Below are 19,885 nucleotides of genomic sequence, written 5' to 3'. Positions count from 1 at the left end.
AACCTTGTCTTAGTTCAGCTTTCATTTCTAAACCTCTCTCTCTACCCTTCAGGGGTGTGTTTCTTTAGAAATCAGAGTGGCTCTAGTAAACCATTAATTCATTTTGTTCTGTCTGAATAAAATGACTGTACTGATCTTTTACTGTCCTGTGGCATATACAGATAAGTAATTATTTTTATTATTTTTACTGATTACTATAAGGATGTTAAGAGTATTTCCAGGAATTTAACACAAAAATTGTTTCTGAAGATATCACCGAGACCTAACACACAGAGTCCTGAAGAAACAACAAATACAGTTAACTGGATCATATTTCACTTTTTCTATCCTCTGAAAATCTCTGCTTGTTTCCAAGTCAGACAAAAAGTGTTCTTAAAAAAATCACCTTCTCCAGATTTAAATACCTATAATAAACTAGAATGCACTGACCTTTTAATCAAGCACAGCTACCAAACAGGGGCACTTTGAAGATTTTAAATACACTGACAGCAGCAAATTTATTGAGACATAAGTTGCTTTTTTTCAGAATACATCCAAGTAATTAATGTGTGAATATTACACTGATTCATCTTGGAAAACATCCTGTTTAGAGTTTTACAATCAACACTTAATTACTTTAAATTGTCACAAATAAAGTTAATGTTGTGTTTCACTCACCAATCTCCTTTATTTCAGCTGAAGTTTGCCCAGATTCCTGTTGTGTGTAAACTGAACAATTATAAACACCAGAATCTTTAAGGGTGAGATTTGTAAGGAGCAGAGAGAAGTTTCCATGTTTAATCTCTTCAGTAAAGAAACTGGCTCTTCCAATGTAATCGTGGCCTTGAGATTCTGGTCGACTTTCTCCATCTTGAAATAAATGCACTAAATCTTGAGTGTCAATTTTCTTCCACTCCACTTCCAGCTCTCCCAGTGGTATGGGATCTTCCACATAACAGGGCAGAACCACTGAACCCTTTAATTCCACAGTCAGAGGATCAGAGGCACCCAACACACGGAGCCCTGAAAGAACAGGTAATACAGTGAAATGAGAAATACTTCACATTTACAGTTTTCAGTATTAGTTGTCAGAAAAGGATTGATTCAAGAGGCTTTATTCTCATTTTAATTATATACATAGTACACAGTGAGATGAAACAACGTTCCTCCAGGACCATGGTCTAACACAAAACACAAAGCACGAGTGCAGACAGAAACGCAAGTGCAACACAGTACAAGTGCACACACACAGTACAACACAGTACAAGTGCACACACACAGTACAACACAGTACAAGTGCACACAGACTGTACAACACAGTACAAGTGCACACACACAGTACAACACAGTACAAGTGCACACACACAGTACAACACAGTACAAGTGCACACAGACTGTACAACACAGTACAAGTGCACACAGACAGTACAACACAGTACAAGTGCACACACACAGTACAACACAGTACAAGTGCACACACACAGTACAACACAGTACAAGTGCACACACACAGTACAACACAGTACAAGTGCACACACACAGTAAAACACAGTACAAGTACACATAGACAGTACAACACAGTACAAGTGCACACAGACAGTACAACACAGTACAAGTGCACACACACAGTACAACACAGTACAAGTGCACACAGACTGTACAACACAGTACAAGTGCACACAGACAGTACAACACAGTACAAGTGCACACAGACAGTACAACACAGTACAAGTGCACACAGACAGTACAACACAGTACAAGTGCACACAGACAGTACAACACAGTACAAGTGCACACAGACAGTACAACACAGTACAAGTGCACACAGACTGTACAACACAGTACAAGTGCACACAGACAGTACAACACAGTACAAGTGCACACACACAGTACAACACAGTACAAGTGCACACACACAGTACAACACAGTACAAGTGCACACACACAGTACAACACAGTACAAGTGCACACAGACTGTACAACACAGTACAAGTGCACACAGACAGTACAACACAGTACAAGTGCACACACACAGTACAACACAGTACAAGTGCACACAGACTGTACAACACAGTACAAGTGCACACAGACAGTACAACACAGTACAAGTGCACACGGACAGTACAACACAGTACAAGTGCACACAGACAGTACAACACAGTACAAGTGCACACGGACAGTACAACACAGTACAAGTGCACACAGACAGTACAACACAGTACAAGTGCACACAGACTGTACAACACAGTACAAGTGCACACAGACTGTACAACACAGTACATATGCACACCGACTGTACAACACAGTACAAGTGCACACACACAGTACAACACAGTACATGTGCACCAGTGGCGGATGCTGGTCTTTCAAGGAGGGGAAGCTCAATTTCAGCCTACATCATAAAATGTGTCGGTTTATTTATACGTAAATTCTACCCTCCGTCCCTTTTCAAGGAAATGATCTGTGACCCTGTCGTACCAACAGTGCGTCTTTTCCAGGGACTTGACTAGTGTCCTCTCAATGGCCAGCAGAGCTAGGCTGCTTAAAGGACCTTGGCCCATGTGAAGTGTGTCCGCCTGTGAGTGCTTTGTGACGGTGGAGGGGCTCAGCAGCACTCGCTAGAAACTGCGATAGAAGTCAGAAACAGTGATAGAAGTCAGTCTCCAAACACAAGCAGCTACAAAAAAACCCACCAGAAATAGAAGCTCGATTTGTCACTAGTCGTTTTTAACAAAGAAAATGCCACTAAAAGGATTAAGAAAATCTCCGGTTCAACTCAGAACAGAATGAAAATCTAATGCTCCCACGGATCTTAACACCAAAGGATCACTGATTCGCTCATTTCGCTGTCAATCAAAAAGGGATTCAGCCTCAGACAGATCATCCAATCATCATACAGAAGCTGAGCGTCCGGGCCAGCCGAGGCCAACCCACTGCCCCATAGACCCCCAGAGACGCTGAGCGTCTGATGGAAAAAGCCCAGCATTTATCCAATGGCTCGTCAAGTTTTGCTTCACTTCGCTGCTTTGCTATTGAACTCCAAGGATGCTCAGCGTCCTCACTGTTCAAATCACTGTGAATCTGCGCGAATGATTGAGAGGAAAGCCGCGTCTTTACCAGAGATAAGAAGCTGATTCTGAACAAAAGATGAGCGCGTTGTAGTGCATATTTATTCAATGACATGTACACACAACAGTATACATTTGATCACTTATTTTTTGACATTTTAGGGGAAGCTGAGCTTCCTTTGCATTCTTAGAGCAATCGCCACTGATGTGCACAAAGACAGTACAACACAGTACATGTGCACATAGACAGTACAACACAGTACAAGTGCACACAGACAGTACAACACAGTACATGTGCACACAGACAGTACAACACAGTACAAGTGCACACAGACAGTACAACACAGTACAAGTGCACATAGACAGTACAACACAGTAAAAGTGCACAAAGACAGTACAACACAGTACAAGTGCACATAGACAGTACAACACAGTACAAGCGCACACAGACAGTACAACACAGTAAAAGTGCACAAAGACAGTACAACACAGTACAAGTGCACACAGACAGTACAACACAGTAAAAGTGCACACAGACAGTACAACACAGTACATGTGCACACAGACAGTACAACACAGTACATGTGCACACAGACAGTACAACACAGTACAAGTGCACACAGACAGTACAACACAGTACAAGTGCACACAGACAATACAACACAGTACAAGTGCACACAGGCAGTACAACACAGTACAAGTGCACTTAGACAGTACAACACAGTACAAGTGTACACAGACAGTACAACACAGTACAAGTGCACACAGACAGTACAACACAGTACAAGTGCACACAGACAGTACAACACAGTACAAGTGCACTTAGACAGTACAACACAGCACAAGTGTACACAGACAGTACAACACAGTACAAGGGCACAAAGACAGTACAACACAGTACAAGTGTACACAGACAGTACAACACAGTACAAGGGCACAAAGACAGTACAACACAGTACAAGTGTATACAGACAGTACAACACAGTACAAGTGCACACAGACAGTACAACACAGTACAAGTGCACACAGACAGTACAACACAGTACAAGTGCACACAGACAGTACAACACAGTACATGTGCACACAGACAGTACAACACAGTACAAGTGCACACGGACAGTACAACACAGTACATGTGCACACGGACAGTACAACACAGTACAAGTGCACACAGACAGTACAACACAGTACATGTGCACACAGACAGTACAACACAGTACATGTGCACACAGACAGTACAACACAGTACAAGTGCACACGGACAGTACAACACAGTACATGTGCACACAGACAGTACAACACAGTACATGTGCACAAAGATAGTACAACACAGTACGTGTGCACATAAACAGTACAACACAGTACAAGTGCACACGGACAGTACAACACAGTACATGTGCACACAGACAGTACAACACAGTACAAGTGTACACAGACAGTACAACACAGTACAAGTGCACACAGACAGTACAACACAGTACAAGTGCACACAGACAATACAACACAGTACAAGTGCACACAGACAGTACAACACAGTACAAGTGCACTTAGACAGTACAACACAGTACAAGTGTACACAGACAGTACAACACAGTACAAGTGCACACAGACAGTACAACACAGTACAAGTGCACACAGACAGTACAACACAGTACAAGTGCACTTAGACAGTACAACACAGCACAAGTGTACACAGACAGTACAACACAGTACAAGGGCACAAAGACAGTACAACACAGTACAAGTGCACACAGACAGTACAACACAGTACAAGTGTACACAGACAGTACAACACAGTACAAGTGCACACGGACAGTACAACACAGTACATGTGCACACGGACAGTACAACACAGTACAAGTGCACACAGACAGTACAACACAGTACATGTGCACACAGACAGTACAACACAGTACATGTGCACACAGACAGTACAACACAGTACAAGTGCACACGGACAGTACAACACAGTACATGTGCACACAGACAGTACAACACAGTACAAGTGCACATAGACAGTACAACACAGTACACGAGCACACAGACAGTACAACACAGCACAAGTGTACACAGACAGTACAACACAGTACAAGGGCACAAAGACAGTACAACACAGTACAAATGCACACAGACAGTACAACACAGTACAAGTGCACACAGACAGTACAACACAGTACAAGTGCACACGGACAGTACAACACAGTACAAGTGCACACAGACAATACAACACAGTACAAGTGCACACAGACAGTACAACACAGTACAAGTGCACTTAGACAGTACAACACAGTACAAGTGTACACAGACAGTACAACACAGTACAAGTGCACACAGACAGTACAACACAGTACAAGTGCACACAGACAGTCCAACACAGTACAAGTGCACTTAGACAGTACAACACAGCACAAGTGTACACAGACAGTACAACACAGTACAAAGGCACAAAGACAGTACAACACAGTACAAGTGCACACAGACAGTACAAAACAGTACAAGTGTACACAGACAGTACAACACAGTACAAGTGCACACGGTCAGTACAACACAGTACATGTGCACACAGACAGTACAACACAGTACAAGTGCACACGGACAGTACAACACAGTACATGTGCACACGGACAGTACAACACAGTACATGTGCACACAGACAGTACAACACAGTACAAGTGCACACGGACAGTACAACACAGTACATGTGCACACAGACAGTACAACACAGTACAAGGGCACAAAGACAGTACAACACAGTACAAGTGCACACGGACAGTACAACACAGTACATGTGCACACGGACAGTACAACACAGTACAAGTGCACACAGACAGTACAACACAGTACATGTGCACACAGACAGTACAACACAGTACGAGTGCACACAGACAGTACAACACAGTACAAGTGCACACAGACAGTACAACACAGCACAAGTGTACACAGACAGTACAACACAGTACAAGGGCACAAAGACAGTACAACACAGTACAAGTGCACACGGACAGTACAACACAGTACATGTGCACACGGACAGTACAACACAGTACAAGTGCACACAGACAGTACAACACAGTACATGTGCACACAGACAGTACAACACAGTACGAGTGCACACAGACAGTACAACACAGTACAAGTGCACACAGACAGTACAACACAGTACATGTGCACACAGACAGTACAACACAGTACATGTGCACACAGACAGTACAACACAGTACAAGTGCACACAGACAGTACAACACAGTACAAGTGCACACAGACAGTACAACACAGTACATGTGCACACAGACAGTACAACACAGTACATGTGCACACAGACAGTACAACACAGTACAAGTGCACACAGACAGTACAACACAGTACAAGTGCACACACACAGTACAACACAGTACATGTGCACACAGACAGTACAACACAGTACAAGTGCACACAGACAGTACAACACAGTACATGTGCACACAGACAGTACAACACAGTACAAGTGCACACAGACAGTACAACACAGTACAAGTGCACACGGACAGTACAACACAGTACATGTGCACACAGACAGTACAACACAGTACAAGTGCACATAGACAGTACAACACAGTACAAGAGCACACAGACAGTACAACACAGCACAAGTGTACACAGACAGTACAACACAGTACAAGGGCACAAAGACAGTACAACACAGTACATGTGCACACAGACAGTACAACACAGTACAAGTGCACACAGACAGTACAACACAGTACAAGTGCACACGGACAGTACAACACAGTACAAGTGCACACGGACAATACAACACAGTACAAGTGCACACAGACAGTACAACACAGTACAAGTGCACTTAGACAGTACAACACAGTACAAGTGTACACAGACAGTACAACACAGTACAAGTGCACACAGACAGTACAACACAGTACAAGTGCACACAGACAGTCCAACACAGTACAAGTGCACTTAGACAGTACAACACAGCACAAGTGTACACAGACAGTACAACACAGTACAAGGGCACAAAGACAGTACAACACAGTACAAGTGCACACAGACAGTACAACACAGTACAAGTGTACACAGACAGTACAACACAGTACAAGTGCACACAGACAGTACAACACAGTACATGTGCACACAGACAGTACAACACAGTACATGTGCACACAGACAGTACAACACAGTACAAGTGCACACGGACAGTACAACACAGTACATGTGCACACAGACAGTACAACACAGTACAAGTGCACATAGACAGTACAACACAGTACAAGAGCACACAGACAGTACAACACAGCACAAGTGTACACAGACAGTACAACACAGTACAAGGGCACAAAGACAGTACAACACAGTACAAGTGCACACAGACAGTACAACACAGTACAAGTGTACACAGACAGTACAACACAGTACAAGTGCACACGGACAGTACAACACAGTACATGTGCACACGGACAGTACAACACAGTACAAGTGCACACAGACAGTACAACACAGTACATGTGCACACAGACAGTACAACACAGTACAAGTGCACACGGACAGTACAACACAGTACAAGTGCACATAGACAGTACAACACAGTACAAGAGCACACAGACAGTACAACACAGTACATGTGCACACAGACAGTACAACACAGTACAAGTGCACATAGACAGTACAACACAGTACAAGAGCACACAGACAGTACAACACAGTACAAGTGCACATAGACAATACAGCACAGTACAAGTGCACACAGACAGTACAACACAGTACAAGTGCACACAGACAGTACAACACAGTACGAGTGCACACAGACAGTACAACACAGTACAAGTGCACACAGACAGTACAACACAGTACATGTGCACACAGACAGTACAACACAGTACATGTGCACACAGACAGTACAACACAGTACAAATGCACACAGACAGTACAACACAGTACAAGTGCACACAGACAGTACAACACAGTACATGTGCACACAGACAGTACAACACAGTACATGTGCACACAGACAGTACAACACAGTACAAGTGCACACAGACAGTACAACACAGTACAAGTGCACACACACAGTACAACACAGTACATGTGCACACAGACAGTACAACACAGTACAAGTGCACACAGACAGTACAACACAGTACATGTGCACACAGACAGTACAACACAGTACGAGTGCACACAGACAGTACAACACAGTACAAGTGCACACGGACAGTACAACACAGTACATGTGCACACAGACAGTACAACACAGTACAAGTGCACATAGACAGTACAACACAGTACAAGTGCACACGGACAGTACAACACAGTACAAGTGCACACAGACAATACAACACAGTACAAGTGCACACAGACAGTACAACACAGTACAAGTGTACACAGACAGTACAACACAGTACAAGTGCACACGGACAGTACAACACAGTACATGTGCACACGGACAGTACAACACAGTACAAGTGCACACAGACAGTACAACACAGTACATGTGCACACAGACAGTACAACACAGTACATGTGCACACAGACAGTACAACACAGTACAAGTGCACACGGACAGTACAACACAGTACATGTGCACACAGACAGTACAACACAGTACAAGTGCACATAGACAGTACAACACAGTACAAGAGCACACAGACAGTACAACACAGCACAAGTGTACACAGACAGTACAACACAGTACAAGGGCACAAAGACAGTACAACACAGTACAAGTGCACACAGACAGTACAACACAGTACAAGTGTACACAGACAGTACAACACAGTACAAGTGCACACGGACAGTACAACACAGTACATGTGCACACGGACAGTACAACACAGTACAAGTGCACACAGACAGTACAACACAGTACATGTGCACACAGACAGTACAACACAGTACAAGTGCACACGGACAGTACAACACAGTACAAGTGCACATAGACAGTACAACACAGTACAAGAGCACACAGACAGTACAACACAGTACATGTGCACACAGACAGTACAACACAGTACAAGTGCACATAGACAGTACAACACAGTACAAGAGCACACAGACAGTACAACACAGTACAAGTGCACATAGACAATACAGCACAGTACAAGTGCACACAGACAGTACAACACAGTACAAGTGCACACAGACAGTACAACACAGTACGAGTGCACACAGACAGTACAACACAGTACATGTGCACACAGACAGTACAACACAGTACAAGTGCACACGGACAGTACAACACAGTACATGTGCACACAGACAGTACAACACAGTACAAGAGCACACAGACAGTACAACACAGTACAAGTGCACATAGACAATACAGCACAGTACAAGTGCACACAGACAGTACAACACAGTACAAGTGCACACAGACAGTACAACACAGTACGAGTGCACACAGACAGTACAACACAGTACATGTGCACACAGACAGTACAACACAGTACAAGTGCACACGGACAGTACAACACAGTACATGTGCACACAGACAGTACAACACAGTACAAGTGCACATAGACAGTACAACACAGTACAAGAGCACACAGACAGTACAACACAGCACAAGTGTACACAGACAGTACAACACAGTACAAGGGCACAAAGACAGTACAACACAGTACAAGTGCACACAGACAGTACAACACAGTACAAGTGTACACAGACAGTACAACACAGTACAAGTGCACACGGACAGTACAACACAGTACATGTGCACATGGACAGTACAACACAGTACAAGTGCACACAGACAGTACAACACAGTACATGTGCACACAGACAGTACAACACAGTACAAGTGCACACGGACAGTACAACACAGTACAAGTGCACATAGACAGTACAACACAGTACAAGAGCACACAGACAGTACAACACAGTACATGTGCACACAGACAGTACAACACAGTACAAGTGCACATAGACAGTACAACACAGTACAAGAGCACACAGACAGTACAACACAGTACAAGTGCACATAGACAATACAGCACAGTACAAGTGCACACAGACAGTACAACACAGTACAAGTGCACACAGACAGTACAACACAGTACGAGTGCACACAGACAGTACAACACAGTACAAGTGCACACAGACAGTACAACACAGTACATGTGCACACAGACAGTACAACACAGTACATGTGCACACAGACAGTACAACACAGTACAAGTGCACACAGACAGTACAACACAGTACAAGTGCACACAGACAGTACAACACAGTACATGTGCACACAGACAGTACAACACAGTACATGTGCACACAGACAGTACAACACAGTACAAGTGCACACAGACAGTACAACACAGTACAAGTGCACACACACAGTACAACACAGTACATGTGCACACAGACAGTACAACACAGTACAAGTGCACACAGACAGTACAACACAGTACATGTGCACACAGACAGTACAACACAGTACAAGTGCACACAGACAGTACAACACAGTACAAGTGTACACAGACAGTACAACACAGTACATGTGCACACAGACAGTACAACACAGTACAAGCGCACACAGACAGTACAACACAGTTCAAGCGCACACAGACAGTACAACACAGTACAAGTGCACACACACAGTACAACACAGTACAAGTGCACACACACAGTACAACACAGTACAAGTGCACACAGACAGTACAACACAGTACATATGCACACAGACAGTACAACACAGTACATGTGCACACAGACAGTACCACACAGTACAAGTGCACACGGACAGTACAACACAGTACATGTGCACACGGACAGTACAACACAGTACAAGTGCACACAGACAGTACAACACAGTACATGTGCACACAGACAGTACAACACAGTACAAGTGCACACAGACAGTACAACACAGTACAAGTGTACACAGACAGTACAACACAGTACATGTGCACACAGACAGTACAACACAGTACAAGCGCACACAGACAGTACAACACAGTTCAAGCGCACACAGACAGTACAACACAGTACAAGTGCACACACACAGTACAACACAGTACAAGTGCACACACACAGTACAACACAGTACAAGTGCACACAGACAGTACAACACAGTACATATGCACACAGACAGTACAACACAGTACATGTGCACACAGACAGTACCACACAGTACAAGTGCACACGGACAGTACAACACAGTACATGTGCACACGGACAGTACAACACAGTACAAGTGCACACAGACAGTACAACACAGTACAAGTGCACACAGACAGTACAACACAGTACATGTGCACACAGACAGTACAACACAGTACAAGTGCACACGGACAGTACAACACAGTACAAGTGCACACACACAGTACAACACAGTACATGTGCACACAGACAGTACAACACAGTACAAGTGCACACAGACAGTACAACACAGTACATGTGCACACAGACAGTACAACACAGTACAAGTGCACACAGACAGTACAACACAGTACAAGTGTACACAGACAGTACAACACAGTACATGTGCACACAGACAGTACAACACAGTACAAGCGCACACAGACAGTACAACACAGTTCAAGCGCACACAGACAGTACAACACAGTACAAGTGCACACGGACAGTACAACACAGTACATGTGCACACGGACAGTACAACACAGTACAAGTGCACACAGACAGTACAACACAGTACAAGTGCACACAGACAGTACAACACAGTACATGTGCACACAGACAGTACAACACAGTACAAGTGCACACGGACAGTACAACACAGTACAAGTGCACACACACAGTACAACACAGTACATGTGCACACAGACAGTACAACACAGTACAAGTGCACACAGACAGTACAACACAGTACATGTGCACACAGACAGTACAACACAGTACAAGTGCACACAGACAGTACAACACAGTACAAGTGTACACAGACAGTACAACACAGTACATGTGCACACAGACAGTACAACACAGTACAAGCGCACACAGACAGTACAACACAGTTCAAGCGCACACAGACAGTACAACACAGTACAAGTGCACACACACAGTACAACACAGTACAAGTGCACACAGACAGTACAACACAGTACATATGCACACAGACAGTACAACACAGTACATGTGCACACGGACAGTACAACACAGTACAAGTGTACACAGACAGTACAACACAGTACAAGTGCACACAGACAGTACAACACAATGCAGACAAAAATGTGCAGTTCTTCATGGTGGCAGCCACGTAACAGTAATAAAGTACAGGAAGTAATGTGCAACAATGTGCAGATATATGTGCAAGAAGAGTCCACTGTAACAGTGTGAGGTATCTTTGCTTGTTTCCACTTCAGACAGAACTTCAGATATCATTCAGTGCAATAAAACTTTGATGAATAAGTAAATATAATGAATCAATAATAGCCAAAACTTAAAATGAGCAAATTTTGAGAAGCTGCAAAATAAGGAACAGCCTAATCAGGTTATCAAGTGTTGTTGGTATTTTAGCCCTTGGCCATGTACCCATTATTTGGGCCAGACACATTACATGTTCACGTGAGCTATCCCTTCACTTTCATTTTTTTTTCAAATATACAAAATCCATATATATATATAATATTTTTGCTTTTTAGAAATTACTTGTTTTATTTTAAACCAGCCTACGCCCTAGTCCCTACCCGGATTATATTATTGCAGCTAAAGAAAACGAGAGCCGAGTGCTACATTTTTTAAGTCTGAACTCTATATTAGACTCCATTTACCTCGTTGTATCTTACAAGTAACGATGTATAAATCGCGGCTTACCGTCGCAGATAGTGAAGACTCCCGATAAAAGGAGGTAAATAACTAAACTCATCTTCAGTTCTGAGAAGATAAAACATCCGTTAAATAAAACGGTTTCACTTTCACTAAACACTCTAACGGGCCACTGTCAATCACTTGAACAATCCAGCCAATCACAGCACAGCAACCGAGTATAACGAGCCAATCACCAGCGGGAAGGCGTGCGAGTGCTACAGCTGCTGCATGCGTTATATCACCATCATGGTCCAAATAGTCAACATTTCACCAATGATTAAAGCTCACTGCAGAAACTAACAGGCAGTAACTCACTGTAGTAAATGGCTGCAGTTTCTGCAAGTTGCCATTTCAGTGTGTTACATCATGATGGATAATATATTATTGATTTTATAAAATACTTTGTGTAAATGCCCGCTATATTCACTTGTCTAAAAAACCTTATTTTGAGAAACCTTGTTTGTTATTTTTAACAAATTTGATAAAAAAAAAATAAGTGAAGATGAAAAATTGAGTCACTGGCTGATGCTAAAGCCCTTCAGGCGTCCAAAACATTGTAACTGTCCTTGCTTGCTCTGTGCGAGAGAATCACATGTACTTTTCTACAAAGATCAAAAATATCCTGACGTTTTGTCAATCTCTGTCAACTTGTGGGAGGAGCCTCTGTGACTTAATTCATTTTTGAGCATAGAGTATTGAAAGTTTAAAATGTTTATAGAAAGTGATTTTATATTATCACATCAGTAACCAATTAACAAATGCGTTAAAGCATGTTCGTATATTTCCTACTGAATTAGTAGATTTGGCGATTAACAGTTAATTAGACTATAGGACTTTGAGTAAAGAGTAACCATAATAAAGAACAGCCTGGGAATTACCTTCTCATAATAATATTTTATGATTTTTACCATTGGAAGAATTATTAGAGTGAAAAATTATTCTAGCGTGATGTTTGTCTTTGGGGTTATTTGTTAAATGTAACTGGGCGAGTGACTGTAGAGTTTGGAGTGGAGAAGGAGAAATGAGGATTTACTTTGTAATAGAATCTAAGCTAAAGTTACACAACAGTTAAGAACAGAATTGTTTTGTGATTATGTACAATGTGGTGTAAAGAATATCTGAGACTTTTAAAACAGAAAAGAAAGAACATCTTCATCCTCCACCTTGAGTCTCACCCTGGGTTTTGGCTTTGCTCTTTTTTAATAAAGAAAATAAGCTTCCCAATGGTGTGTTCTTTGTGTGAAATGTGCAGGTGTTTGAACACTACTTCACATATTTTATTTGTTCTTGTAATCTTTAGTAATGTAACAACAGTTCACTTTACTGAATTGAACCAGCCATTGTTTCCATCCAACATCTGTAACCGCTTATCCAATTTAGGGTCGCGGGGGGTCCAGAGCCTACCTGGAATCATCGGGCGCAAGGCGGGAATACACCCTGGAGGGGACGCCAGTCCTTCACAGGGCCACACACACACACACATTCACACCTTCGAGTCGCCAATCCACCTGCAACGTGTGTTTTTGGACTGTGGGAGGAAACCGGAGCACCCGGAGGAAACCCACGCGGACACAGGGAGAACACACCAACTCCTCACAGACAGTCACCCGGAGCGGGAATCGGACCCACAACCTCCAGGCCCCTGGAGCTGTGTGACTGCGACACTACCTGCTGCGGGTTCATTATTTATTTTAATGAAATGGGTTAATTGTGGTAATAAGTGCATGTAAAACCAAGGTAAATATTTTTATGTGTGTAAACATATTTGATTTAATGTCTTGGCAGGATGCAATATTTTAATGTACTGTTTTTAATGATTGTGAATGGTGATGATTGATGAGCATGTCTTCACCTGCCTCTAAATGATCAGAAACCATTTTATACTGACTACTGTACAAGTTTAAAAATCTGTATGATTTAAAATATATATATGTCAAAGCAATCGACAACATGAACATGTCTGTAACTGAGATGTCATGGTCTACAATACGTCTACGAGGCAAGTAACGGCAGATTTTCGCACTAAACCTGAAATATTGACGATTTTAAGCATATATGTAGCCACATGCACAGAACAATGTGCCGTAAAAATATTTTAAATCAATGCATGTATTGAAGGCCATGATCAAAAGTTTGCAGTTTCTCTATTTAATTTGGCCGCCTGGTGATTCCTGAAACTATCTGAAGCCTGCAAGAGTCACGTGACCTCCAAGCATTTTGAACTTCTGTTGACGAGACCTTCTCCTCTACGTTAAACATTTACTATATTTTGCCAAATGGACATTCCATTCGCCATTTTAGCAACGACTGAAAGTGTCTGAGAGAGTCTCCCGTTGTCGCGCCGTGTACTTTTAGCTTGTTTTGAGGAAGAAAATTAGTTGTGTTTACAATCTCACCCTGCTCCCTACTCCCTACGTAGTGCACTCAGCATTGACGCTTACCTAGTGCACTTCGTGTCCTGTAAGCGGTACTGCTCCTATCTGAACAGTACTGCTTTTATTCCGTGCATAATATAATAAATGAGTTTACTGAACGAGTATTAGTTCTGCATCATCCGACCGAAGTATCGATACCGCGATTATGAACACCGCGATGTGACAAAAGTAAATCTACCAGGATTTTGCATACACGTTAGAATAGTGAGAATAGTTTGCCAAAAAATTTATATGAAAATGATTCCAGGTAGGCTCTGGACCCCCCGTGACCCTAAATTGGATAAGCGGTTACAGATAATGGATGGATGGATGGAACATTCATTCATTCATTGTCTGTAACCCTTATCCAGTTCAGGGTTGCGGTGGGTCCAGAGCCTACCTGGAATCATTGGGCGCAAGGCGGGAATACACCCTGGAGGGGACGCCAGTCCTTCACAGGGCAACACAGACACACACACATTCACTCACACCTACGGACACTTTCGAGTCGCCAATCCACCTGCAACGTGTGTTTTTAGACTGTGGGAGGAAACCGGAGCACCCGGAGGAAACCCACGTGGACACAGGGAGAACACACCAACTCCTCACAGACAGTCACCCGGAATCGAACCCACAACCTCCAGGTTCCTGGAGCTGTGTGACTGCGACACTACCTGCTGCGCCACCGTGCCGCCGAATAATTATTATAGATTTGATTAAAATATCCCCCCAAGAGATTGTACTGAACGGTTTAAAATGTTTTCTTTTTTAAAATTATTTTTATACTGTCTGACAGTGTTGTCTACAAAATGGATGAAAGTACCCATGGTCTTGGTTTTAGTTTGGTTTGGTCTTTGATTAGCTGTCTGCCTTGATTCCCTTCATGCTTCCCCTAGCCACACACCACACCTGTGAGCTGGAGTTGGTCATAGGTGTTCATAGTTGTGTCTTGTTATATAAGCTGTTTTCTTGAAGTCCCTTTTCACAAGCCACTGTTTACTCTTTTTGCTTTCGCTGCATTTGCCAGTATTGATTTAGATCTCTGCTTCTAATAAGGCACATTTTGTGCTTTATTGAGTGTCTGTTAAACGTCATGCACTCAGCTCAGGATAAGTTTCTGCCTCGTCATTCAAACTACACCAAGTACCTACTCTCAACATACAAATTTTTACTGAGCAATAAGCTGTGAAAATTGGCACATTAATGATTAATGTCCTTTTATTTTTTATTTATTATTTTGTTTATTTTTTGACTACTGCATAGCTGTGCCTCTTTTAAACACAGTTTATTATTGTCATTAATATAGAGCTTTAAATGTTCAGTATTTCTGCCAGAATTCTAGACGGCATTTTCATTGTATATATACATATATATTTAAACGAACAAGAGAAATGTTTAAAATACCACTTACCATCTGTCACGAGGGCGTGATGAGTGGATTTACGGAGGCGGACACACTCGCTACAACACATACAGTTTAATAAAGAGGCGGAACAAAAGGTGGAGCTAGAGTGGAACGAGGGCGGAGATAGGAAAAACAACAAACAGACAGAGCCACATGGAAGGGGAAAACAAACAAGAAAGTGCCAAGATGTGACAGACCCCCCCCCTACCCCCCCCAAGACGCGCAACTCCCGGGGCGCAAAAAACTAGACTCTCCAGGAGCTGGCGCAGGAGGGGCCAGAAGAAACAAAACAAACATGAAACCAAAAGACTCAGGACAAGATAGGAAATGGAAAAGGGAACAAGGAACTAGACTTAAACGGACACTGGACAGAACTAGAAAGAAGATACGGGAATCGTGGGAAGACAGGAGACAAAGCAGGAGCAAGCATACGTGACTGGACAGGATGTTGGACATTTGACTGAACACTGAACGGGGACTGAGACAGAACAGGAGCAGAGACAGGGGACTGAAACATAGACTGGACAGGTGCTGATGCTGAGGGTCGATACTGGGAATAGTTAGGAAACTGGACATGGGACTGGACAGAGGGTTTAACTGGTGACTGGACAGAGGGTCTAACTGGGAACTGGAAAGGACTAACAGGGAACTGGACTGGGCTTGGCAGGGGTACAGGAACCATGACATTTACTGGGACAGACATTAACACGGTGACAGGAACCGGAACTGAAAGAAAAGCAGACACAGGTACAGGGACGACAACAGAAACAGGAATCAGGACAGGAACAGACACTGGAACAAATATAACTGGGGAATGCCCAGGACTGGCAATAGTCTGTGGAAGAGTCTGAGGAACCAGCCTGGGCACAGTTCTGGGGATCGGCCTCGAAGTCCTCGGGGCCGTCCTACGGGCACGACCAGGAGCGGCCGGGGCCACAGTCACAGGGACAGAAATGGCCGTAGCCACATTCACAGGGGCAGAAGCCAAAGTCCCGGAGACAGGAGCGGCTGAGGGAGCCGCACTCACAGAGACAGGAGGCCCTGCGACGACGTCCACGGAGGCAGGAGAATCTGCGACGACGTCCACGGAGGCCGGGGAACCTGCGGCGACGTCCACGGAGGCAGGAGAATCTGCGATGATGTCCACGGAGGCAAGGGAACCTGCGACGACGTCCACGGAGGCAGTAGAATCTGCGACGACGTCCACGGAGGCAGAGGAAGCTGCGACGTCGTCCACGGAGGCAGAGGGAGCTGCGACGACGTCCACGAAGGCAGGAGCGGCTGGAAGCGCCGCGCTCACGAAGACAGGAGAGGCGGGCGTCGCACTCACGTAGACAGGAGAGGCGGGCGTCGCGCTCACGTAGACAGGAGAGGTGGGCGTCGCGCTCACGTAGACAGGAGAGGCGGGCGTCGCGCTCACGAAGACAGGAGAGGCGGGCGTCACGCTCACGAAGACAGGAGAGGCGGGCGTCGCGCTCACGAAGACAGGAGAGGCGGGCGTCGCGCTCACGTAGACAGGAGAGGCGGGCGTCGCGCTCACGTAGACAGGAGAGGCGGGCGTCGCGCTCACGAAGACAGGAGAGGCGGGCGTCGCGCTCACGAAGACAGGCGTGGCTGGAGGCGCCGCGCTCACGGGAACAGGAGCGGCCGGAGACGCCACTCTTATGGGAACAGAAGCGGCCGGAGGCGCCGCTCTCACAGGAACAGGAGCGGCCGGAGACGCCGCTCTCGCGGGATCAGAAGCGGCCGGAGACGCCGCTCTCGCGGTATCAGAAGCGGCCGGAGACGCCGCTCTCGCGGGATCAGAAGCGGCCGGAGATGCCGCTCTCGCGGGATCAGAAGCGGCCGGAGACGCCGCTCTCTTAAAAGCTTCCAGATCTGCCAGGAGGCTTGCAAGCTTCTCCTGGACGGCAGAAGGAACTGCAGCGCTGTCTTTGGAAACAGGAGGCCCTGCAGCAACGTCCACGGTGGCCGGGGCTCGTGCTCTTACGTCGTGGACTGGAGCTGTTAAGGGTTTAGGGGGTCTGATGGGCGCAGTCTTGAGGGATTCCCCCAGAGGTGCGCCCCTGTTAGCTCACCTCCGTTGTCCTGAGGTAGGAGGCTAACAGCCCCTACCCTTAACCCCCCCCCCCCCCCCCGAAGAATTTCCCCGGACCTGAGGGGATAATCGTCCAGCGAGGGGGAGACTCCAGCCCGCTTTCTCCTCCGGCTCCGTCGATTCCCGCTGGAGCAATTACTCGATTCCTGAATCGAGTCCTTTGGTCGAAGATAAGTACTCGCGCCGGGCATGATCTGGAGCCGTCGACTCCATTCCGAGGCCGCTCTTAACGCCTCCTCCACGGGATCTTTGGGGCCTGTGCAAAACGGAGTCCGGCGAACAACACATCTTTTAAACGAGTAGTCCGTGCTAGCTGTGTCCTTTTGTTGATCGGTCATTCTGTCACGAGGTCGTGATGAGTGGATTTACGGAGGCGGACACACTCGCTACAACACAGACAGTTTAATAAAGAGGCGGAACAAAAGGTGGAGCTAGAGTGGAACGAGGGCGGAGATAGGAAAAACAACAAACAGACAGAGCCACATGGAAGGGGAAAACAACCAAGAAAGTGCCAAGATGTGACACCATCACAGACAGTGAAGACTCCGGATAGAAAAAGATAAATAACTAAATACATCTTCAGCTCTGAAAAGAGTACACTTCTGTAAAATTAAACTCTTTTACTTTCTCTTTTGTACGGAGCTCCAAAAGTGTGGGCGGGAATAATAATACATTCATTTATTTTTTTAATCAACTTTTATAAATAACTTGGCATATCTTACAGACATTTCAAGAACAAAGATTCTATAAATAAATAAAAAGGGGACAAAGCAGTTAAGAAATAAAATAAAAGGAGATATAAATAAGTTATTGAATTTAAATTGTACATACTACAAATATATATAGATTTTATAAACTTTTTGTTGTTTGAATCTGAGATTGCATCAAGATACAATTTAACATCCATTACAAAGAGGTCAAAAAGAGGCTTTCTAGGCATTGTTTTACTTTTATGAATATGAAACTTTGCAAAAAAACAAGATCAGAATTATAATAATATGGCAGAGGAGTCTTTCATTTTTAAATCTGTGATACCAAACAAATCATTTCAAAATAGAGTGAGAAATTAGGTTTGATATCAGACATCAGAGCAGCAATGATTTTCCAAAAGTTCTGTGAGCAAGTATGTTTCCAAAAATGATGAACAGATGTTTCTGGATAAAGTTTA

At 44.3% G+C, this 19,885-nt stretch overlaps 1 protein-coding gene across 1 annotated transcript in view; it reads right to left on the bottom strand.

Annotated features, from left to right (window-relative positions):
• Window positions 1–12,922, bottom strand: part of LOC136691754 (uncharacterized) — a 34,627-nt gene extending 21,705 nt beyond the window's left edge. Inside the window, exons 1-2 of the mRNA XM_066664517.1 lie at window positions 12,807–12,922; window positions 658–1,002 (exon numbers count right to left, since the gene is read on the bottom strand). Of these exons, the coding sequence (XP_066520614.1) occupies window positions 658–1,002; window positions 12,807–12,858 (397 nt within the window). The 5' untranslated portion in view covers window positions 12,859–12,922. The remainder of the gene's footprint in view (window positions 1–657; window positions 1,003–12,806) is intronic.
• Window positions 12,923–19,885: the final 6,963 nt, after the last annotated feature.

This window comes from Hoplias malabaricus, chromosome 3, assembly GCF_029633855.1.
Source record: "Hoplias malabaricus isolate fHopMal1 chromosome 3, fHopMal1.hap1, whole genome shotgun sequence".
Lineage (NCBI taxonomy): Eukaryota > Metazoa > Chordata > Actinopteri > Characiformes > Erythrinidae > Hoplias > Hoplias malabaricus.
The sequence above is the reverse complement of the archived record's forward strand: the minus strand, read 5'-3'. Positions and strand labels throughout refer to the sequence as shown.